The sequence below is a fragment of the Anoplopoma fimbria genome, chromosome 3, assembly GCF_027596085.1.
Source record: "Anoplopoma fimbria isolate UVic2021 breed Golden Eagle Sablefish chromosome 3, Afim_UVic_2022, whole genome shotgun sequence".
NCBI lineage: Eukaryota > Metazoa > Chordata > Actinopteri > Perciformes > Anoplopomatidae > Anoplopoma > Anoplopoma fimbria.
Genome location: NC_072451.1, coordinates 23,333,648 through 23,357,383, shown reverse-complemented (window position 1 = coordinate 23,357,383; position 23,736 = coordinate 23,333,648). Strand labels below are relative to the sequence as shown.

At 41.9% G+C, this 23,736-nt stretch overlaps 1 protein-coding gene across 4 annotated transcripts; it reads right to left on the bottom strand.

Moving 5' to 3' along the window:
* Nucleotides 1-319: 319 nt before the first annotated feature.
* On the bottom strand, nucleotides 320-23,736 carry mast3a (microtubule associated serine/threonine kinase 3a). Of its 4 annotated transcripts, none has more exons than XM_054622947.1 (27): nucleotides 23,333-23,736; nucleotides 20,584-20,672; nucleotides 19,776-19,848; nucleotides 17,776-17,796; nucleotides 17,493-17,571; nucleotides 14,982-15,139; nucleotides 12,849-12,924; nucleotides 12,354-12,563; nucleotides 11,072-11,173; nucleotides 10,466-10,598; nucleotides 10,237-10,322; nucleotides 9,892-9,977; nucleotides 9,340-9,548; nucleotides 9,042-9,180; nucleotides 8,686-8,818; nucleotides 8,425-8,590; nucleotides 8,147-8,248; nucleotides 7,540-7,662; nucleotides 7,172-7,284; nucleotides 6,818-7,014; nucleotides 6,322-6,443; nucleotides 6,038-6,226; nucleotides 5,494-5,717; nucleotides 4,844-4,966; nucleotides 4,490-4,626; nucleotides 3,781-3,965; nucleotides 320-3,668 (listed from the first exon to the last, which is right to left on the bottom strand). In XM_054622947.1, exons 1-27 carry the CDS (start codon nucleotides 23,416-23,418, stop codon nucleotides 2,809-2,811), a joined length of 4,221 nt encoding a protein of 1,406 aa, XP_054478922.1. In that variant the 5' UTR covers nucleotides 23,419-23,736; the 3' UTR covers nucleotides 320-2,808. The 4 variants fall into 4 exon arrangements, with proteins under 4 accessions (XP_054478922.1, XP_054478931.1, XP_054478937.1 ...); XM_054622956.1 differs by having other exon boundaries at nucleotides 6,833-7,014; XM_054622962.1 differs by lacking the exon at nucleotides 17,776-17,796.

Below are 23,736 nucleotides of genomic sequence, written 5' to 3'. Positions count from 1 at the left end.
TCTAGCTCATCTACTTTCTCTTGTATTTTTGGCTCCCTGGCTGGTTTATATTTAATATGGGTAAACTGTATAAGGAACAGCTGCAAAGGACAAAACCTGCATTTTATCTCTGTAATATAGAGTGAATCAAACATTACCTAATGTACTACTACTTCACAGAGTGATGATTAGTGTAGTATTTATATCTGTTTTATCAGTGTATAGTGCAATATTTGATCACCACTACACCAAAAAAAGATTATGATTGTTTATGGTGCCACAAACTTGCATGAATGCATTTACTGTTGTATGAGGGACAAATGAGACAACACTTTGTGGTCCTGGACTTTGTTGTCCCTTTGTAATGCATTTATTTCAAGCACTGTTAAGACAATAAAAAAAAAACAATGTCACACCAGTCTGCATCAGATACCCACATGGTAGGAATTTCATAAAGGCCAGTTTGACACTTTGGGACAAGGGGTCGAATGGAGAGCAACAACTTTTAATCCACTAAAACAAGTGTGGAAGACATGACTGACAAGATGGAGAATGACAGTTGTGAAATCATGAAGTTTATCACACACATTCTGGCAAAAACAGAGATGCAAAGAGTCGTTTTGACCGCTGGTATGGTCTGCTGCTGAGATCTCAAAAAAATGAAGTCTTAATTTAAAAAAGTATAAAATGATGATACAACTTAAGGTCAAAATATACTATGACTGTTTGGCTGGGGTACAAAATAAAAACATAAAATCATAAGAACATAAGATGTATATTGCATCAGAAATTCAGGGATAAATCCTATACAGACACACCGTTTTGTTTCCCCAAAGCACAACGAACAAACGTCTTACTCCCAATTTCAAAACCCCACAATCTATAACCACCTTTCAAGACTAAGTATGTGCTAAACATCCGTTATGAATTCTCACATTAACAGTTCCCTTAATTAGGCAAAATACAAATGTATGCCATCATTAACACAAGACAAAAGTTTCTTCTGTGTAAAAAAAAATTCCGAAATGAGATCGGAAGCATTTTTGGTTACAGGTGCAAACAGTTCCTGAATGAAAACAATAAGAAAAGGATTCAAAATGGCCACAAAAGTATAAAATAAAGAAAACATAGCTGAAAACCAAATCCCATATGTTACAAAACTCAAATTTTAAAGCTAAAATCAGTTACTGAGCATCAGATTTAAGAATTCAAGGCCCTTTGGATTTATAACTTCCAAGAGCGTTAAAAAATGTTCTAAAATTGTGGGAATATTATACTGGGATATGAACCATGCACAATCCTTTGAGGCTGATCGCAACATGAGATTTAGACCCTGTCACATCACACAATGTATCTGAGCCCATCTACCCTTACAAGGTCACTTTCAAACAACACCATCAACAGCTGTTATAAGGTCCACCATTGTTTATACAACATACATCAACAGCATAGTTTATTAGTACTGCAACAAGACTGTTTACATATCAAAATATACAAAAGGAGATCAGCTCTTCTCATTCCTTCATCCACTCAGGGCCCCAGGTTGGATTTCATTCATCTTTTTCATAATAATTTAACAAAAACCATGACAAGTCCACACACAGATTTTGCACTAAAATGTAAACATTCATTCATAACACGCATAAAAAAAAAACAGCCAAAGGAACAAGTTTCATTCAGTTGCATCCACTGTACAAATTTTGAATCCTACGCAGAAGGAAGTCATCTTGAAATATGAATGTGCTCTAACTGTTATACGGCTACTATGACTTGTGCAAACACTTCAGTTAGACTAGGTTAAGGAGCTGGACGGGGCTTGATTCAACAAGGTATTAGAGGACAGCGACAACAGCCTGGTTTCAGGTAGTCACAAAGCTTTATCTACAGACCTGTGTGTTGATCAGGTTATGATTTAAACATCTGCTAGAGGAGTGACACACTTTTTTAACAGGATGGACAGGATGTTGAAGTAGAGCCCATGCATGCATGAAGCTTCTTATATACAACTACAGTACCTCTTTTCAAATGGTTCCTATGGCTAAACCTTGCTTTGGCACCACAGTTAGACTTCCAAGTATTTAAGATGTTGATATTTTTGTCCTTCAAATTTTTTTTTATACAAGGCCTTAGTTTGGGATAAATTAGTTCAAATTTCCTCCACAATCTGTGTGATAGAGAGGAAGCACACAGAGTATCGTCTGTATTATATACATTATATGCTGCAGGACAAACACTGTTAGTTTGTTTCAAAGGCCCAATCTGAAGAAACCAACACCCAGTTCTAGGCAGGCATTGAGGTATAAAAAAAAATATGGTACAATATTGACTGATGTTACCTGCCCTTTTCTGCACCTTCTGTAAAACCACACAGACGTTTTTGTGTGGCTTTTCTTTTGTGCATTTCATGAACTATGAGAAGCTGAAGCATCCAAGGCATTTATCAGCAACCGAAAAAACAAGATGAACATAAAAAGTCATAAATAAGTTTCTTCATTTAAAACAAACATATTTACAAAATACATCAGTTACAGGTGCCACAGTAATTTGAGAACCAAGAGCGAAAACAAGCAACTAGGAAGTAAACATAGTTTGGCAGTCATTATTCTGTTAACAGTGTTGCAGGATGCATATATTACTGAGATACATCAATGTTAATTTGTTCTTCTGTCTTCAAGCAGTTGCTTGTGATGATTTGGGACTTGGTCACAGTTTTCTGGACACACATGCAAGGCCTTCAAATGTAAGTACAGTAGCAGGTCAAAGACTTAACTTCACTTTTCAGTCTCCTCCTCAGTGAGACGCCCTGGCAAACTGACTAAACTAAAACCCTTATTTGTCTTTTGACTTGGCTTTCTGAGGTGTTTTTGTACCCTGTGATCCACTTCCTTCCAGCTTCGCAGCGGATTCTGACTGGGCCGAGTTGATCCAAGATGCCTTGAATGCTTTCTGCTGCGTAACAGGAAGCGTCGGGCTCGGCGTCGCCTCTCTCTCCTCCAAATCATCGAAACTCACTTCCTGCACGGCCTCCTGCTTCTTGAAGGAGTCCCTGCGCTCCGACAGTGCCAGCTTCCTCATCACCACCACCTCTTTGGAGTGGTGGTTGCCCCCGCGGTGTTGTGGCGAGGCGGTAGCACGGTAATGCTCGCTGCCTCCGCTGGCCGTGTCCTGGTGGCCTCTCTGCCCTCCTATGTACAGACCCTGACGACCATGCTCACCGACGCAGACGAACCCGGTGGCGGTGTCCCCCTCCAAGTCCTCCAGCATCTCCCCTTCGGACAGAGGCACCTCCATAGTGTGGCGACGGGTGCTGTAGGCCTTCCTATCTCCATGGTAACCCCCCGTCATCTTGTCTCCCGTCAGCTTCTCCGCTGACTGGACCCTCTTGAGGAGCGGTGACCGTGGCGGTTCTGCACTGCGGGGACGCACAGAATGGCGGGTGATAGTTGGGGGGGACAATGTCTTCCCATGGAAACCCTGTAGGGACTTGGGGTGACTGGGGAGACAGGATGGAGAGCACTGGGGAGAGAGGGGCTGAGGAGGGGGTATGCAGGCCAGCGGTGAAGGAGGGATACTGCTGGTGGACTTGCAGCGACCGGCTTTGGTGTAGCGACCCAAGACGTGTAGGGAACTGGGACGGGCCTGTGGTACAGGCGAGTTAGGGGAGCTGGAGCAAGGAGAGGAACTAGAATCTGACAAATAGAGAAAAAAAGTTTAGCATTAGCAGATATTTTTCACAAGGCAGAACTTAAAAAACATAAGGCACAAATAGATTGACAGCTCCCTTTCGGGGATGCCACTCACCTCCAGAGTGATCAGGAGCAGGAGAGCGACAAGGCGTAGACGGCCCAGGAGAGAGACTCTGCGTGGGGGATCCGGAGAGGCTGTCGCTGGATGATTGGTGGAAACCCGAAGAGAAGCTACGACTGCTCTGCAAGGGCGGAGGAGGCGTGTGCTTGGACAGCTTCTTCAAGATGCTACGTCGTCGACTGCGCAAGAGGAAAGAGGCGTCAGGTGTGTGTTTTGTCCATAGTATTGTTCTTCGCATGATTACTTGAGTACAAAGAAACTCTCTCACTAAGCCAAAATCCAGAACAAGAGGTAAAACAACAGCCAAAGACAAAGACTAGTCCTCCAGAAAAATCCATTGATCTGTATTTCGTATAACAGTAATAATCAAAGCTTCATCAGTGAATCGGTCTTTCTGAATCATCCGTTTTGTAATTTTTTTTATTTTTTTAATTCTTATGTACAGCTAAGGATAGAAGTAGAAAGGGGTACTGAGAGGATGACGACATGCACATGTTAGTTAGTAAATCCAATGTAGTCTCTTAGACAGTCCAACATGTAAGAGTCAAACTTGGAGAATGGAATTTTATGCCAGTTAACTGCAGTCGTTGGTGGTTGATGTCTAAGTTGTCTCTCTGAAATGAATACTAAACTTCAGACAGGAGTTCCTAGTGTCTAACAGTAATGCTGCTGCTGCGTATGACTTCATTCTCCCCTCATGTACCTGTCCTGTCCGTCCTTCCTTTTGCTCTTCTTGCTGCGTCGGGCCATTTTGGCCTTGTAGCTTGCTTTTCTGGCGGGGCCAACCTTGATAGAAGTGTTCTCCAGTGCAGTAGTCTGCAGGGTCACCCTGTTTCCACTCTGTTGAAAACAGACCATTAACATAAACACCTCTCTGTAAGGCATTCTCTCTTAAGAGTAGAGCCACAAAATGATGTGTTATCCCTTACACAAAGTATATGTGTTTGAGAAAGACTGAGAAGTACATTTAGAGTTTTACCACTTAAAACACATTGTAATCATCAAAATATACAATACGTGGGCAGAAAAAGAATTAAAATTAAAGTAATCCTCGTACCTTGAGCAAGAGCTCCACCACTTCGGTGTGGACGAGTCCCTGGACAGACTCCCCGTTGACGTGAGTGATGAGGTCACCAGCCCTCAATCCTGCCTCCTGTGCCGGACTGCCTTCCTCAACACACTGTGGACACACACACACACACACACACACACACACACACACACACACACACACACACACACACACACACACACACACACACACACACACACACACACACACACACACACACACACACACACACACACACACACACACACACACACACACACACACAGAGACAGACAGACAGACAGACAGACAGACAGACAGACAGACAGACAGACAGATTAAAATTACTGTCCAAGCAACCATCTAATCAGCTGTTACCATGACTGACAGTGTTTCACCCATGCAATTACTACAACCAATGTGAAACAAATGATAAATATGAACACTAACACATTTATGCACAGCAATCTAAATACATAAATAAAACTATAAAGTACAGAGTTGATTTGGCACAATTACTAAGTCTCTATAGGCTTGACTTTTAGGGCCATCTACAAGAAAATCTGAAGACCACAAAGTGGCCACAATGTTATGTGTAAGGTGGTTATACAACATTTTTCACCACCACCAGCTACACCTGAGATGAGGACACATACCCAGACCATGTGGTGAACCGTGTAGACGTCACTATCTCCCATGTAGACTCTGATAGCTCGCAACGCAAAGCCAAACCTCTTTCCAGAGCTGTGGATGACCACAGGAGGCCTGAGGCAGCTGATGCTGACAGAGAGGTCCCTGCTGGGGGATGAATCTCTAGACGACGGATTGGACGACAGGGACAAGGACGATTTGGGGCTAGTAGGAGGACCTGCTGAGTCATCTGGATGAGAAGAAGATGATTAGAAAGGTCAACGGATGAGAGTTTATGGATTGTATATCTGATATTTTCTTACGTTTTGCATCGTTCAGTATTATTCCACCAAACTATCATAACACTAATGCTTAAAATAAAAATATACTATGTGTCACTCTTAGTTAAATAATTAAAATGGGATAACATCATAATTACTCCAGTGATATTATCCTCATTTTGGACACAGTATTAGTATTTATAGTTTGTGTGTTTAGTGGGTAAATTAACCAGCATCACGCTGTAGAGGGCACTGTAAACACATAAGTAGTCATTATCATCCTGTCTACCTGGGGTGATGATGAGGGACAAGCCAGAGACAGAGGCAGACTTGGGGACTTTTCCAGCTGAGGACCTGGGTTTCTCTGGGGTCTCCAGCTGGTGGGCGATGCGCCGGGACGCCCCTCTACGGAAGGACGGCCTGGTGCCTGTGCTGTTGCTCCGGAGCCGAATGCGGCGCAAGTTGGAAACCATCCCGTCTAAAATCAGGAGGTACAGAATGTAAGCACTGGTGTTTCATCATTTGTTCTACTTAACAGAAGATCATTTACAGAGGTCTGCGTGTCCGTCTTACCTTCCTCCTCGGCAGAGATGGCAAAGCGTGGCATGATGTCGAGGCTTTGGGTGCTGTTCATCACCAGTGGACTGGCACTACGCTCTGACTGGGAGGAGCTGGACGAAGCACGAGGACGCAGACTGAAAGGAAAACACAGTTAACATTTAGGATTTCAGTAAATCCTGTATATTCATACTAAGAACTATGAGTAAGAAACATCGTTTTCCCTGTGAATAACTATGGAACATCTATGGAACAAAAAACTCCATATAGAAGGAATCAAACGTGGGTGAAGGTACAGTGTTGACCATTACGAGTGACTAATTATAAACAGTATAGTGTTATTCTAAAAAAAATACAAAAAATATCTCGTAAAGAATTACCATTCTGAATATAAAGTGCTTCATATTTAACACTTTAACACTTCAATCTCACATTTTTTTATAAAACTGAGGCGAAAATGAGGGCTGGCTATAATTATTCTCCTCTCATAATAAGGATATCACTCTCTCACGTTTCATGCTCCCACCTCCCCCTGTGTCCATCTGCCCTCCTGTCTCCACTGGCCAAGTGTTTGTGTCCATCGCCAGGAGAGAGGACTCCCCTTCCCTCCCATCGCTCCTCCTTCTCCTCACTGTGGCTTCGCTCTGATGACGACAGGCTCTGGTTGGACGGTGTGGAGGTGGACAGGTGCTCGGTGCTGCTGTACACCTAGAGTTTAAGAAGCAAATGTTTAATCAACTGTTTTTCCTCAAAGTTCACAGCAATGTTTTATTGGATCAAAGAGAACACAAGGTGAGATATTTATTTTACTAATATATCTAAATATTATGCGTGAAATATTCTATAGGTGAAGAAAAAGAAGTACCTTGCTGAAGCGGTGGGCAACAGAGGAGAACTGTCGGAGCTCCAGAGATGATTCATCATCGTTGGTTTCATCATCGTCATCTGAGTCCAGGTGACAGAAGCGCTCTGATCGGGCTGTAGGAAACACAGTGAAAGTTCATTCAATTATGAAAAAAATGATGACCCTGTTTTTATCCCAACTCTAATGACCACAAGGCTTTACTGTAAAATTGGGTCTCTGCAGCCCTCTCTTAGTCCTCTCGTGGGTGTGTTTAGGTTTCTCTGTGTACACGCAGGCAGAGACCCATATTTGTATTGTAGTTAGGTGAGTCAATTCTAGATCTTGAAAGGTGTTTACTTGTCCATAAATCTATCGACTCTTCCACTTACTGTCAAAGTAGCTGGTGTCCTCCTCAGTCTCTAGTTGAGGTATGAATTCAGCTTTCTGTCTTAGGAGGCCGTTCCAGTCCAAACCGAAGAAGAACAAGTGCATCTTCACCTCCGTGGTTCCACCTGGAAGTAAAAAAATAAATAAAAATCAGACAAACAGGTTTGGCTTTCATATCATCCCATCTTGGGCCTGGTTTACAGGCCCTCCTCAGCTAATTTCTGCCCGGTGTCTCCATTGACACCCTAATGTCTCTCTTTGACATACAGTCAATAGTTTCTGGAGCTTTCACCAGTCATCACAGCTTTGTTTACCAAGGCTCTGCCTCACTACAGATATCAACCCTCATTATCACAGCTTTCATGCAAGCATGAAGGTGTGTATTTGAGGGAAACATATCAAATACAGCAAAGAGCAACTTTAAATATTTTCTAAATTTGACACTTCCTCATACGACTTGCACTGACTATCTCTCTCCAGTGAATCCCTAATTGCATGGTTGCCATGGTGACAAGAAGACAAGTGACAGTGCTATGTATCTGAGACCTAGCAAGCTATACTCTATAGGGCCTTGTCCACCCATTCCCCATAAGTCACTCTGCCACCAACCTGTTCCCAGTCGCTCCAGAGGGCTCTGTCTCAGCAGTCTGGTGATAAGGTCCTGGGTATCAGCTGGCAGAGCGTCTTCCCCCTCTGGCCAGATGATGTCATCTGGACAAACAAAAGCACATACCAGAGATGCAAAGAAGAGATTTAATTACACAGAAACATTGCATAAACCTGATGTGATGTCCAACAACCCAAGGCTAAAATAAACAAAATAATTAAACTTGTAGTATTTATGTGTGGAAAAGTTGCATGTGGTGACTCATTAGCAATGCACTTACCGTTTACCACTTGACCAAAGAGCTGTTCTGGTGTGTCTCCAAAGAAAGGCACACAGCCCACTAAGAACTCATAGAGGATGATGCCCATAGCCCACCAGTCTACTGGCTTCCCATAGCCCTGCCTCAGGATCACCTCTGGAGCAATGTACTCCGGAGTGCCACACACCTGTAGAAAAGAAAAACAGACAAAGAGAGTGAAGATTGATGTCAGTTAAACTCATAAACAGAACAGACAAGATGAAAAGATGAGAAGAGACAAACCTGTTTGTCGATGAACTCTCTGGTATCCTTTTCAATATGTCCTTCATACAAGTTGGTGGTCATGTTCATCAGACCAATCTTTGACAGCCCAAAGTCTGTCAGCTTAATGTGTCCCAAGGAGGTGATTAACAGACTACAAAAGATGGAAACAGAAAGGTTTCATGGAACATCAAACACTTACTTCAAAACATGAATCTCAAAATATATCAAAGGTTGTTTCAGATTATTTTGCTCCAACTTCAAAAAGATTGCCAGGCTCTTAAAGGCAAGTCTAAAAATGCCGAAAGCTTGAGAGTACTTAGGTGCTGCCTCAAAGCAGAGAAAGAAAAAGTGAAATATGTGAAAAAAGGACTCACTTGTCAGGTTTCAGGTCTCTGTGTACGATGCCGTAGTTGTGAAGATACTCCAAAGCCAGGACAGTCTCTGCAAAATACATCCGAGCCATGTCCACAGGGAGAGGACCAATGTTCTTCAATAGGTTGGCACAGTCCCCACCTTAAAGTGCAAAGACAGGCAGATGCTTTGTTTAGGCTTACTGAATGTCTGGGACTTTATGCATTCTTTAAGCAAAAAAAGACCAAAAAATACATTATATTTTAGTAGTTTTGTGTGCCATCTTTCTGGCAAATGAATATACATATGGACAAACCTCACCTTCCACATACTCCATGACCATGCAAAGGTGCCTCCGTGTCTCAAAAGAGCAGAACATAGAAACGACAAACGGGTTTTCAGCAAAGGTGAGGATGTCTCGCTCCACAAACACCTGCTGGATTTGGTTTCGAAGCATCAGGTTCTGCCGGTTGATCTTCTTCATGGCAAAGCGTTGACGGGTTTCCTTGTGGCGTACCAGAAATACAGTCCTACATGGCAGAGGAAAGGAGGGAAGAGGAGAAAGAAGGAAAATTACAGGACAAGCAGGGATAGGAGTTTATAAGGGAATGACCAGTACGGAGGGAGACACATTGAGCGATTAAACAGGGAAAATAAGGAGGAAAAAAAAGAGGAGGAAACATACGCATCACTTACTAGGGAACATCAGTTCAGACTTGAAATTAAATTGCCGAGACAAATTCTAAGTGTAATCACAAAACTACAACAACACATCCTCATTTTAGTTCCTTTTCTGGTTTTATTGGGCTCTCTGCGGTGCCCACAAAGAGACTGAGTCAGTTGGACGTAAACAAAGAAGTCTGTCTTACTCACCCATAGGCGCCATTGCTAATAAGCTTGATAGTCTCAAAGTCACTCTCCAGTGGTTTCCTACGAGGAGGGGTGCAGGCTGCTCGGCTCTGAATCACACACATCGAAGGAAACGGTAAGAAAATAACAGGAACTTAGTTGCTGAATTACTTCTCAAAGGCATTCTTTGCTGCACTTTATTATTTTATTGTGATAATGTGTCTGCCTGTAATAACAATAACAAGGCTATTCCCCACTTAAACTGTATCTATTTAAGCAACCCCCTCATTGTTGTTTTATATTTCTTCAGTGCAACTGCCATTGCCTATAACATCACACCACCCACCACTGTTTAATATAAGCTTATACCTGTAAAGGTGTTAACTCTCCTGTGTCATCAGACTCTCTGCTGGCCGCTCTGTGAATCTGATTCGTCTGCTCCAGTTGAACCATCTCTGTAACAGCAGCAAACACACAAAAATTACTGCAACAATAAAATGGCAGTAGGAATAGTGCCATTAGCATTAATGTTTCCAGGTGAATTTTTTTTTATTATTTGAAAATGATGATGTTATAAAAAACCATATAAACACTGCACCTTCCAAGGGATCCCTGGTGAGGCCGAGCTGGCTGATGATGTATCTTGGAATATCAGTCTTGATGCCCTGGCCCACCTTGGCTTGACCCTCTGCAACCTCCAAACGTTGGTAAAACTCCTCTGGATCAAACTCCTGTGTTGTGATTATATTTAATATCATTTAGTTGGCCTTGGCTTTTGTAAAGCAAAAAAAAAAAAAGCACACACAACAAAAATACTACAAAAGCACATGAAAGTGTTGCAAAAAAAACAAACACATACACAGAATTGGTAAGAAAGTACGTTGAAAAAGGCGTGTTCCTGCGTGTTTCCCTTTAGGACTTCAACCAACTACACACCTTCTGTCAATATCAAAAGTTGATATAATTTATGTAGGACTACAACTCCCAACATCATCATGTCTGACAAGGTAAACTTGCAACTGTGTTTTGATTCCTGCTAAAACTATCATTACTTCACCATATCATCAATGTATGTGAGTCACCGATGACATCTGCCTTGGAAGGGAGAGATATTTTGTTCAAGGCTCCGTACTGATAAGCATCATGTTGATATTGTGTCACTTCTGTACTCATGATCACTGCGGTCTCTGCCAGTGATTCTTACCAGACACTCCAGCAGCCTGGCAGGCCTCGAGATGATGATGAGAATCTTTTTGACGAATTTGGTGATGATGGTCACCTCCTCGCTCTCTGATCGCTCATACGCCTGAACGGGAAAGGACAAATGATGATGGATTATTATTTTGACTAAATCCAATTGGCCTGAGCCATAAGGCAGCGCGTCCCACCCACAGAGGCTGTGCCTGCACTTTCGCTCTTATTATTTTTAGCATCCATTTCATCTTCTTACATTATCTGTTGGTGATTCAATAGATCAGGGCTCACATCAATTTCTGTTTGCTGTGTTGTCAGATTTATAGATATTAGAAAACAATTGCGAATACTCTTTATTTACACAAATTTTCTTCATATCTCAGACTAACATGGCCTTGCCTTGGTCAAACAGCAAGTTCACAGTAACTGTGTTAGAGGTGGTGTAAGTCAGTAAGTCAGTCAGAGAGCAGGTTAGACAGAATCTGGGTTTTACCCTGTCAAATCTGTTACAATATTTGTTTCTAGTCTTTCAAAAGTTGCCAAGAAAAACGGTATTACCAAACTGCTATTATAATTCCGGGGAGAAGAAGTAGCGAGCAGAGGGACAGAATCAAACATTTTAACATGTGACAGCATGGACCGTTTGCTTAAAATAAACTCTCTCTCTAAGCTGGAAACCACTTTATTGTCACGATGGAAGAATAATTACAGAATTGTGGCTTTAGTGGAAATTTTAGGCAAAATAATGTCTATCCCTGTTGTACTGTAGGATAAACTAAGCTATAAAGAGACTGGATGAACACAAGAAAGCACCGCATAAACCATACTAACTGTAGCTAACGAATTAACTTAATGTCAATTTATCTAACTTTCTGATTAAAGAGAGTAAGTCATTATAATCTGCAACAGACACGGTAATCTGTTTTGCATAGGCAGCATGTGCAGCAGTACATTTTTTGCTAGAGAGGTCATGCAAGAAACCATTATGTAATCAAACACTTGACCACTGCACAGATCCAAGTAAGTATATAAAATGACAACACAATTACTGACCAATGAACTGGAAACAGCACTGAATAAAAAGCAATCACACATTTCAATTGAATGTGTCCAGTAAAGCTACAGCATAGCAAGCAATGTCCTAGAGGGAAATCTGAGCTACCAACAATCAGAAACCCACTGATGATGTGTCAGACGGAACAAACACTGGCTGAATAACAATTTAAAACATTAGGTGTGAGTAATCCATGAATCAGATGGAAACCCAACTTTTAAAGATGAGAAACACTTACCTCGTGCAGCAGCTTCTCCAGTTTCTCCTGCAGCTCCACAAAGTACCGAGAGGTGACCAGGCCTTTCTGGGACTTGTCCAGACAATCCCTGGCGAGCTCCACCAGCTGGTGCTGAATGAATCCCAGCACACCATCAGCCAGGGGCAGAGCAGAGCCTGGGGAACACTCTGCAATGATGTCGAGCAGCCGTCCCTCCATTTGGGCTGTCGCCTAGGAAACAACCAAGATGGAAGACTTTATTTAAAACAGTGACAGCAGTATTATATTAACAATTCCTTTTAACTTGGTCCCCACAGGTGAACTTGTCAATATTTTGACTTTGCCAGGAGTGTTAATATCCCCTGTCCTGATTTCCATCAGTAAAAAAAGCTCATGTGCACGCTAGTAGATAACCTTTTAACATGGAGATGCATTCGCAAGCTGAACGTGTTTAACAAATACAAGTCAAAGAGGGAACGGTGACAGGGAAAAAGTGGAAAAAAGCCCCGACTATACCTTAGGAAAGCGTTCTTTGTAGACATGATTCATCATGACAATTTCGTTGTCAAATGTTCCACAGGTCCGGCTAGGGCTGGATCACAATCAGGTAAAAGAAAAAAATAGATCAGAGATACACCCAAACATGTAATATCATACTTTTGCATGGATATAATTCATCATTTATGGATTCTAAATTTGAATCATATAAAACAAAACACTTTTGCAAACTGATCAGGGGATGAAGGAGAGAGGCTTACATTAGAGAAGTATGTTACAAGTTGCTTGCACTGTCTCGTTAAAGCGACATTAAATCTACAAATTACTCGCAAGTAAATTTCTAAAGTTTGACTGAAAGTGTTTACTGCCATCCCGGGTCATAAACACAGCATGTTTGAATATAACACTAATGCGATTCAGATCAGGTTCTCATCTGCAGTATCCATGACCACATCTGTTGTGTGCACAGGGCTTCAGTTACGAGGGGGCACCTTTAAAACTGTCCATGCACGTTACAAATCAATTGACTGTCATCACAATGGATGAAAATAGCAATACTGGGTGCCTCTATACATCGCATACTACGAATAACAATATCTACATGTGACATGCACTTTACTATTTCTGGGTAACACAACAGTTGCACAGCAGTGGTTTTATTTGAGGGCAATAGCAACAGTTAACCCCTTGGGAACTATTTGAGGGCAATAAGAAACACTTAACACGCCCTTCTGGAGCTATTTTAGAGCTACACTTGTCAGTATTCCTTTTCCAGAGTTAATACGTGCAGTAATTTAGATGTGTATTTGATGGCATTACAAAAAACGTGTGGAGTTTTCTCTTTGATAAAATGATAACAGGGTTTGTGGAATCTAATGTTCCATGTGTAAACAACTGATCAGGGGTCAAATTAACAGACCATCTGTAAGAAAATGCTGCTTTGCCGGATGTATAAGAATATTTGCTGTGTACAAACTTCTATAGCCAAACTACAAAGTTAACAAGCCAACATCCTTGTTAAAGATTTGACTTAGCTTACTGGAATTTTTCTCATCAACTTTAAATAAGAACCGAATAATAAATTAATAATAAAGACCTTCTTGTACACAAATCTTGACTGTGACCTCTTCCCTATAAATTGTTGCCAACACCCTCCACAGCCCATTATAAAAGTCTCCAGCAACCTCTAAACTCCTCACCACAACAGCTATTTAGAGGGCTTGTTGAAGTGTTTAATGAGAGCAGCCATGTTAAATGATGAGGCAACGTGATCCTAGATATGCTAATCCAGGGTAACCAGCACAGAGGCCTTTTCTCCAAAGCCACGTCAAATAATGACTGCACCATATTCAAATCCTCCCAGCCAGTATTTAATTATTTCTAATCATAAAAGACAGACATTACGGAAAATAAGGCTTTAGTTGGTTTGAGGCTGAGCAGCTTTCTTACCAAATGTGCTTGTTTACATTTCTGTTTATAGCTCTGTTACTAAGTACCACACTTATGCATACTGCAAGCTTCCAAGAACTGTTTAACAGTCATAAAATTATTTCAAATCCATGTTTGGGTAAGCAGTTTTGTAATAGAGATATGTACATGGCTCTTTACATTCCAAAATAATCTGGAGGTGGAAACCTTTATATGAGCTCCACAGCTAGCATCTTCAATTAGTACAGCAGAAGTTTCCAAGCACAGTGGAGCAAAAGCCGATCCCATTGCAGCTATGGTTAGACATACCTCTGGTCTGGGCCAAAGAAACCGACAAGTACATTTCAGCTAACAGGAAAATGATGATGGCAGATGCGAAACTTTGGTTCAATAATGAAAAGTCCCATGACTTAAGAGGACGAAAGAAGCTCTTCTTATAAAACACTCACTCACACATTTTGCTGACTAATCAATTAGTTGATTTAATCAACAGATCTGTAAAACTGAGCTTCTCCTCAAAGAATCACACAAAAGCAACACTTTAAATATTGTGCTTCCCAAATATGTTCTGAAAACTTTCTTGGAAATAAGTAATTTAGTATGAAAAAGCATTAAATAAGGACTAATCGATAAAAAAAATTGAAGGGTTAGTCGACTACCAGGGGGAAACCCTACCTCACACCTGTACAGTATTGTTATGGTTCAACTCAAGTCAGAAGCTACCTGAGACTGCGAGAGCGGAGCCTGACAGGAGGCGAGGCGTGTGCTCCATCTTCATCCGCCACACTCTCGGTGCTCCGGAAATGTTTGAACAGGAAGTGGAGATCATCTTGCGTGGGCTGGAAGGGCAACTGGTGCAATAACTCCTGGGAAGAAGAGGACTGGGGGGAACAGAGAGATGGGAAATTTAAAAAATGGAGACGTAGAAAGGGGGAAAGAATAGTGCACACAGGTATATTGGAATGTATTGTAAATATGTAATAAAAACAAGTATAGGCAGAAAACATATTTCACACTTTTTCTATTTGCACATTTGTATCAATATCACGTTGTGCTTCTGCTGCTTTGATGATAGAACATCCTGTTTCACGCCACTGCTCTCTCAGATTCACTCATTATTCTGTTAAGGCTCAGCCTTAAGGCTTTCATGCTCCACCATAGATCGGAATTAGATGTAACATTACAACAAAGACCATCTGAGAAAGTACGCAGTAAAGTAAAAGACCATAAATCCCTTTAGTTTTAAAAATGACTCTGGGAGCTTTAGTGTTCTGCTCTCCTAAAGCAGGATTTTTCTCCCCTGCTGCAGCATGCCCTGAGGCCCGCAGCAACGGCTGTTGTGTTGGCCATGCATGCATTAGTTTTCTCTTTCCAAGACAAAATGTGTGACACGCAGTCTGGAATTTATGAGAATTCCCATCTGGCTGGGGTCTTGTGTTTCACTGGAGGAAGAGCAAAGAGAAGAGTGGCTCATCTGACTAAAGGAAAGAGACGAGCCTAACAGAGAGGGAAAGAGTGAAAGGAAAACAGAGAGAAAAGCACACGGAGTAACAGGACATAGGAGGGGAGGAGGAGAAATATACTCTGAGGAGGAAACCAGAGACGGTTCAGAAGCGAGCGAGAGCAGCATAAAGACCTCACTGACAGCGGGCCTGAAAGGGGCATTGTGTGGGGAGGGCTGACCTCACCGTCTCCCAAGCCATGTGGTTGGCCATAGAAAATTACAGCCGTGACACTGGAGAACTGATATTGTTTTTACAGCCAACTGCAGTTTCAGTGATGACTTTCGAGACAAAATCTCAAGATAATCAACACAGAAACCATCATCAAATAGCTGAGGGGCGTAGCTGGGCAGCACGTTGCATTCCCTGCGTTTTGACTTTTCCCAAAAGGAAAAGCCGAGTGAGGAAATGTGAAACACTGAACAGTCCCTACTCATGTGTGAGGTCATCCAGGAAATAGAAACCATGCATTTCAACAAGACCCGTGTTATTTTAGTGATAAGACTTTTAATTTCTGTACTTTCCCTCGGTCAAAAGGGGCGGTTCGAATCAGTTTGGTATGGAGTCATTTATTTAATTAAGGATGGTCACATAGCAAAATATTAACTTAATCACTCTTTGTTCCCCTAAAAATACTTTATTGTTGAATTCAGGAAGAAAAATACAACGTATGGAGTAAAATTCTGTGTGTTTTGATTCTCATCTATGTAAAGAAAAATGTCCATCTTTTAATATAAATCATTCCAGCAAAACTTTGGGAAAAGAATCTGAGATTCATTCCTATTTCCTGTCTTCAGTGGGAAATGCAATAAAAGGCTGATGATGGAGCGATGCATCATCGTTGGACATATCCTGTTATGACTGAGTCAATAAAGTATAGCACCCATTTACAGTCCGCTGTTTTTTATCAATCAGAAGTATCAGACTGTCAAGTAACAGTGTTGTGATGGTGGAAGTTTTCCACCTGTCTCTGAGAATGTTCTCTGTGCCTTTATTTGCTTCTGTTGAACATATGATCTCAACTGTATGCTGTCTGAAGAAGCCACCGGGTCTGTGTGAAGTGATACTGGATACTCGGTTTTAAAAAGTTAGTAGTTTGTTTCTGGAAAACTGAGGCGGTGCTCAGCTGGGATCAAAACAGCCAAAGACATTTCTCAAACCTCTACTGCAGCGTTATCTACCACTATGTTGTCCATTATGCTCAGTAATTGTTAAGCGCTTATATTTTTAGCCAAAACATGGTGAATTAGAAAGCATCACTTTAAACTTTTACAAGACAAACTGAATCTGCATCACTTTACTCAAGGTAGTAAATACTCGTGCTGTCTTTTGCTGCTTGCAGTTTGTCACAAGGTATAAACACCAATTTCACAGCTCATCTAAAGTATGGTCCAGGTGCAGAACCCTTTTATAAAATAACTCACTCTGTAAACTGGGGTCTACTGTAAATCAACAAGCATTTAAAGGTTGACATATTTGCTACACTGTGTGCAATCTGATGGGATTTACAGTTCAGTCAGTCAGCACCATAAGCTTACAAGACACCATGGCCCCGTAAACTGATTGATACACTCAGTATAAGTAACACAGGGAGCTAAATGGTCCCATGACAGTGGTTTGGAAAGGGGTCGAATATCTGATGAGGGAAAGAGAAAGACCTCACTGCCACTGACAATTGCAGGGAAATGAAGACAGACATTGAGAGACAAACACAAAAAGAGACTGAGCTTACAGATACTGATGAACTGGGTGCATTGGTACAGTATCCAGACGAGGGAACTGACGCCACGGACCACCTTCGCCCATCCGCTCTGCAGACACAAAACAGTAACAGATTGCTCAGTGGTAGCTCCCAATCACATATTAAATCTACACATCCTGTTGACTCACTTCAATCTTCAAAGCTTCTCCTTTTTATATCTGCAAATCTCATTTTGTACCCATGCAAGTTTTACTTCGATAACATCTGATGCTTGAAACTGTGTCAATAAAAAGAAGAAACGTCGTTTTCTTACCTTTCAGTGCGTGCCAGTTGGCTACACAGGTGCAAAAATGAGGAAGGCACAAATGAAGAAGGAGAAAGAGAAAGAGAGGAAGAGGGGCGGGTGGAGACACAAAGCGAGAAAGAAACACTGTTTAATGAGAGTGACAGAGTAAGTCTGGCTGTCAGAGTCACAGCTTTAAGCCAGGGACAGTCTGTGGCTGAACACCTGCCAAGCTGCCATCATACTGCAGCACTGAGAACCACTGACAGTCGACCCGTGACTCATTATACAGACACACACACACACACACACATCAACAAAATGCAAACACAAACAGTGCCTAGTGCTTGACCATGAAACACCTAAATGAGACAGAGCACTACTACAAAAAGAAAACCCTAAACTTTGTTTGTGTTAAATTTCCATGTGTAAACTGCCTCTATATCCATTGCCCTTCCACTTTTCCCCTCATCATGGCACTCTGAGGACTTGGCCTAGATTCCCTCACTGATTCAATTTGTGATGACAGGGATGGTCAAATGTTTTCTCTCACGAAGCTGCTCTTGGGGACATGCAGCTAAATCAGGGATGACACAATGAAAATGGACGGTTCTGCACTGAGTGTGGCTGAAATCTGAGGATGAGTCAGGTGAATAAGACGTCTGCGTTTCATATCTCACATGTATGTCATACTCTATGTGTTATTAAACGCCTGACTACTGATGCTAGCTTGTTGTATTAAGGTCCTGAAAGTCTTAAGGGGATAGAAGCTTAGGTTGAAACACGGTGTCAAATCAATGTCAGCATCAATGCCTGGGGTGTTCAAGGAGAGTAAAAGTGTTGGCAAGGTTAAAACCTCATGATTAAAAAAAGAGCATCTTTAATGGTGAACAGAGAGCTGCAGCTAAACCTGGATACCTCGGCCTTGAGGTGGTTCCTTGTTATTCCTTCATTTGCATTAAAGGCTAACCATTTCATCTTTATGTGAGTGCCAACTAATGCGTGTCTGGCTCTTCCATGTTTATATGACAAAATAATTGCCCAAACAGCAGGGCTATACAGCTCGTGTGAATAACAAATAAACCCAGTGGAGCTCTCAAAAGTGCAGCCACAGCATCTGTCTCCACACTGGCAGCTTAAAAAGTCTCAATAAATATAGATGAGTCATGCGGGCTCGTACATGGCAATTCTATCAGGAGGGCTCCCCTCTCCATCCTCCGGCTTATGGTGCAATATGCCGTACTGCACTGCAACATTAAATGCTAATTCATAACACATGATATTTCAGATAGGCAGCCTATACATTCAAAGTGCATTCAGTGAGAGAGAAGCAGCACAGTGTTTTCTGCTACTGGACGAGGGTACTAGTTACAGCTACTTTTCCTCTAAATCCCAGTGAGTCTGTACACGCGAGCTTTGCAATTTTCCCCCATAATCACAGACGCCCTGAGTAATGAGTGTGTGCGACGACTTGCTGCCTTAATTGGCTTAACAAATGTCAAGGTCCATGTCCAGCAAATGGCCATGGGGCCTTTTTGCTGGTTGGACTTGCTTCTCCATTGCCTCATTTCAACTACAGGGGCAAAAGGAACAAGCCAGGGCATAGTCATTACTCACGCAACTCAGTTTCATACAAAGCCAAACATCTTGGTATGTAGTTCTTAGCACATTTTTTTTTTTAATTGTACTACTTGTAGTTTTGGATAGGTAAGGCATTAACTTTGCCCAGAAATATTGGCATTTTGAACTTAAGCAGACTACAATTTTGTCATCTTTATGGGGAGAAAGACGAACCTACTCTAATGTTAAAGCTAGGGTTGGTAATTTTGAGAACAATCAAGATTAGGTTAGATTTTAAACATCATCAAACCGAGAACAACAGCCAACTCTTTTCCAATGAAAGTAGCTAGCAAGAGTTACCCATTTCCCAGTGTCTGTACTAAGCAGGGAACATGCTACTGCAGTAATGTGGTTAGGCTCAAGTGCCTTACAACAACTCCCTATTAAAAAGCATTTGAGTTCATTCTTACCTGCGGGCAAACTGGAAGTTGGCAGAGGTGCTGGCAGACACATTTCTGGGGCTTTCTGAAGGGCTGCTGCCAGCTGAAGAAACGAAACATTTACAAACTTTGAAAAAGAACAAAAATCTGTGTGTGTGACAATGTGCGTGTTGAATCCTTCCACTAGCTGTACCTTTGTTTTACGTGATCAGTTTGAAATATGCTCTATGACTGAATCACTGATTATACTTCACAGCTCAACCTGAAACCGTTTTTGCAGTAATTGCAGTAACACCCTTACTGAGGTTAACTAGGCTTCCTGCCTAATCAAAGAATCTCAGTTTCAGCAGACAGCTGGGACTCATGATGTTGTTCACACCACACAACATACTGAAAGGGTCACTATAGAGTTTTCATGCCAGCAAAACAAAGCCACACCCTGAGTCACTTAAAAGAAATGTGTTAGAGAATGTATGAGTCTTCAATTTGGCACTTCAGGCACCTGGATGACCGAATGAGCAGCTTTGAGGAAGCTACGTGAAAAATATCATCATGAGGAAAAACAATTTCATCTTTTGTGCACATTATGATCCAACAGCAATGCAAACTTCATAACCACACCAGATGGAAACCAGTGCTAGTCTTGTGACTAAAATTAGGCTGAAGGCACATATACTTAACAAAAAAGCTAATGTGCTGGTCTCCTCATTTTATCATCATCAGCTTGTCTGTTTGCCATGTGATCGTGTCTATGTAAAGTATGTGTTATGAGCCACTAGTCTAAAAGCCAACACACTGAGCCGGGCAGACAAGCAACTGTAAACAACACACAAAGTACCTGTGGCAAGTGGGAGAGGTGAAAGAGGCCGTGAGAGCGTGGGCGACGGGGTCCCGACCGCCAAACTCCTTCTCTTGTTGTTACGGGAACTGTGAGAAGAAAAACAAACAGCAACGAGAAAGCATTTGTTTATGCTAGGCGATTATGCACACAATCACTGAGCAACAGTCTTCTTTATCAGTGCAGTAAAAAGTCGGGTCAAATAAAAAAAACCTATGAACTTGAGTTGTTGATCGTGATAAGGAAAACACTGATAACTGTTATGATGATTAGTAGTTGTGTTAATATATACGTATACACACAAATACACGCATAGCTACAAACATGTATGTATGTTAATATACAAACACAATCAAACAGAATGTACCGTGTATTACCTTTGACCAAAGTGCCAACACTGATTAAGCAGGTCACATTTTTATGTTCTTATGATTAATAGAATAAAAGTGTTTCTGACTACAGGAGTTACCAAAATAATGGAAATATAAAAACATAAATCAACATCCTGTGAATAATGAGTTGTATGGGCTATGTAGTAAGGCATTACATTACAGAATCAATGGTGATCAGATGATGTCTCCTGTCTGGAAGTATTTTCATGTGAGAATATGGGAAACATCTGGAAACGAGTAGTGCTTGTACCAGTGGGAGCAGCTGATCCTATTAAAACATCCTTGGTTGGTTGTTATACAACTAAATGCAAAGAAGTATGTGGACCCATGACATAACTGTGCAGGCCATAACATACTGTCCACACCATTAAAGATTCATCACCACAGATGAACACAATCTATATCCACACGGAGACAACACAAACGGATCTATAGGAAAGAAAATCAATAACCAGGTTTTGGTTCAGCAGATGATACAACTTTGGATATAAACTCTGATACAGTTGTTATTGTTTAAGCTGGTCATATGTTTTGTTTTGATGAAAGGTGGTTTCCTTCCACCCTGTTAGTTTGCTTTACCGGAAACTAGTGCTCCACTTTGTTGGACCAGTTTTGTTCAAATGTGGTATATTTTGTTAGAAGTCATTACATTGCTACTGCTCAGCCTTTCTGATGAATGCAAACATCAGACAATCACTCTTTGGAGCTCCTGCTAGGAAACATTTTCCTTAAAAGATGTCCTGGATAAAAGTGATGACTAGCAGACCTGTTTAACAGCTGGCAGACACTGCTAGGTGGCATTTCTCTGAGCATGAGTCACCCAAACACATGCCAGTGTAATTAGGATGTTGTTACTTTTATTTTTGAAGGATATTTTTCTCCATTTCCTGTATAAGTGTGCATATATGGTGTCTGGAGGCCGTTGCATGCCTGGTGCTCACTATATATGTGCCAAAGTCTTCATACAGAATAGAATTGGGCTCTGTTTTTCTATTTACTTTTCCCTTCCCCACTAAACTGGATGTAATCCCATCATGCTCTCCGTTTCATCCAAATGATGTTGATGCCATCTCTCTTTATCTCTGGCAATGACCTAAAATAATCGAGGGTTTGAGACAACAACAAAGCCTGACGTTTCTGGGTCAATGCGAGGCAGATTCAAACAGTATATGGCCCCCAACCCAAAAAGACTCAAAGTAGCAGCGACTGCACAGCAACAGAGAGAGAAGGGAGAGCCAATAAATGCTTGACTTTGGCTTCAACTACACAACAACCACCCAAAGATATTTTTCCTATACGAAAATAAATAAACAGACACCCTTTTCATACTAAAGAGCCCGGGCAAAAAACAAATTTGCATGAAATTTAAGCACCAATTCATCACACCATGACCACGAGGGAACTTTATCAACACTTGGCAGTGATCAGGCCACTCATATTTGGGACCAACAATAGTGGTTTGTAGGGACCGTGCAGGCAGCCGTGTAGCATGATGAATGTAGGCCACTGAGATGCAGGCCTGCATGTTTCACATGGCTGCTGATGGTGAAGGGCTGCATTTATACACTGAGCTCCATTTAAAGTCACGTTGTGTTGAATGAGTTACATGACTGAACCAAAGCTACATGGAAAAAGTGGACAGTCTGCTACTCCACTGAATGTCGTTAATGGTAAGAACAAATATATGGCATACATTTAAAAGATGAGGTTTTTCTTACAATTTAGCTGCAGTGTATTGTCATTGACAGCAGCTACACAAGACACACATTGTACTATGCAGTAGAATATTGAGATTATGACAAAGGGAATAAAGGAATCCATAAATCACCATTAAGTCACTGTGAACGCATTGATTGCCAAAGACACATTGAGTCCTTACAGGGCATGAAAGGCTAATGATACAGCCCCACTATGTGAGGGCTGATTCAATTAATCTCGCAGATAAAAAGCACATCTACAACACCACAGTCCCACTGAGCACATCATGGCTTTATGCGACAGCTGGTAGCAGACAATGCGGTCTCTGCCCATACACAACACTCTGCAATGGCCACGTTTCTCTGTCGGAAACAAAAACTAGGGCGGATGTAGCAGCAGACACACACACACAGTAACGTACGGCCATCACAGACACCACACTGCTGTACGATGGTGGTGTGACCACACACACACTGTGTCAGGGGGATTTGAACACACTGTGTCAGGGGGATTTGAACACACAGATCAACACATTGCTGTTTGTCAGACAGTGGATGTCTCAGCTGGTGTCAACTCATTGCAGGCGGAGCAGACGTCTTCGCTTTGCGGCAGACAGGACTCATGCAGCCACAGATTCATCCAGACAACGTTGTCTTTACCTTTTCGATCTTTTCATCATGGCCCCGGTCACAAAACTAGTTTTGTAGCTCGGCAGCACGGTCCAGTAGTAGTTCTGGTCGGACATGTTGATGGCTGATAGATCCAATCCAGATGTGAGAGTCGTCCTCTTGCTAGAGAGGCAGCATCATGTCAAACAGGCTGTCTTGGGGTTGTTATCATTGGTGGCGGCTAGGCCAGTACGCAGCGTCCAACGGCTGAAACTCCATTTAGCTCGGGTACAATCTGACCCCAGACCCTCTGCAAGGCAGCTCCATGATGCTGAGCGACCTCATTGACCATGTCCACCCGGCACCCTTCTCCCCGTTACCAGCAGGATGTCCGAGACCGTCCGTGCACCGCGGGATATGACATTATCGAGTGATATCTTCGCCAAAATAGAGAG

What these genes read in the sequence shown, in the direction of transcription:
- mast3a (XM_054622947.1), bottom strand. Translation starts at nt 23,418, where the DNA reads ATGTCCGACCAGAACTACTACTGGACCGTGCTGCCGAGCTACAAAACT. An exon ending in ACCTCTCCCACTTGCCACAG is followed by an intron (nt 19,849 to 20,583) that starts GTACTTTGTGTG and finishes TCGTTTCTTCAG; the next exon opens with CTGGCAGCAGCCCTTCAGAA. An exon ending in GGGAGGTGGGAGCATGAAAC is followed by an intron (nt 6,444 to 6,817) that starts GTGAGAGAGTGA and finishes TTTTCCTTTCAG; the next exon opens with TCTGCGTCCTCGTGCTTCGT.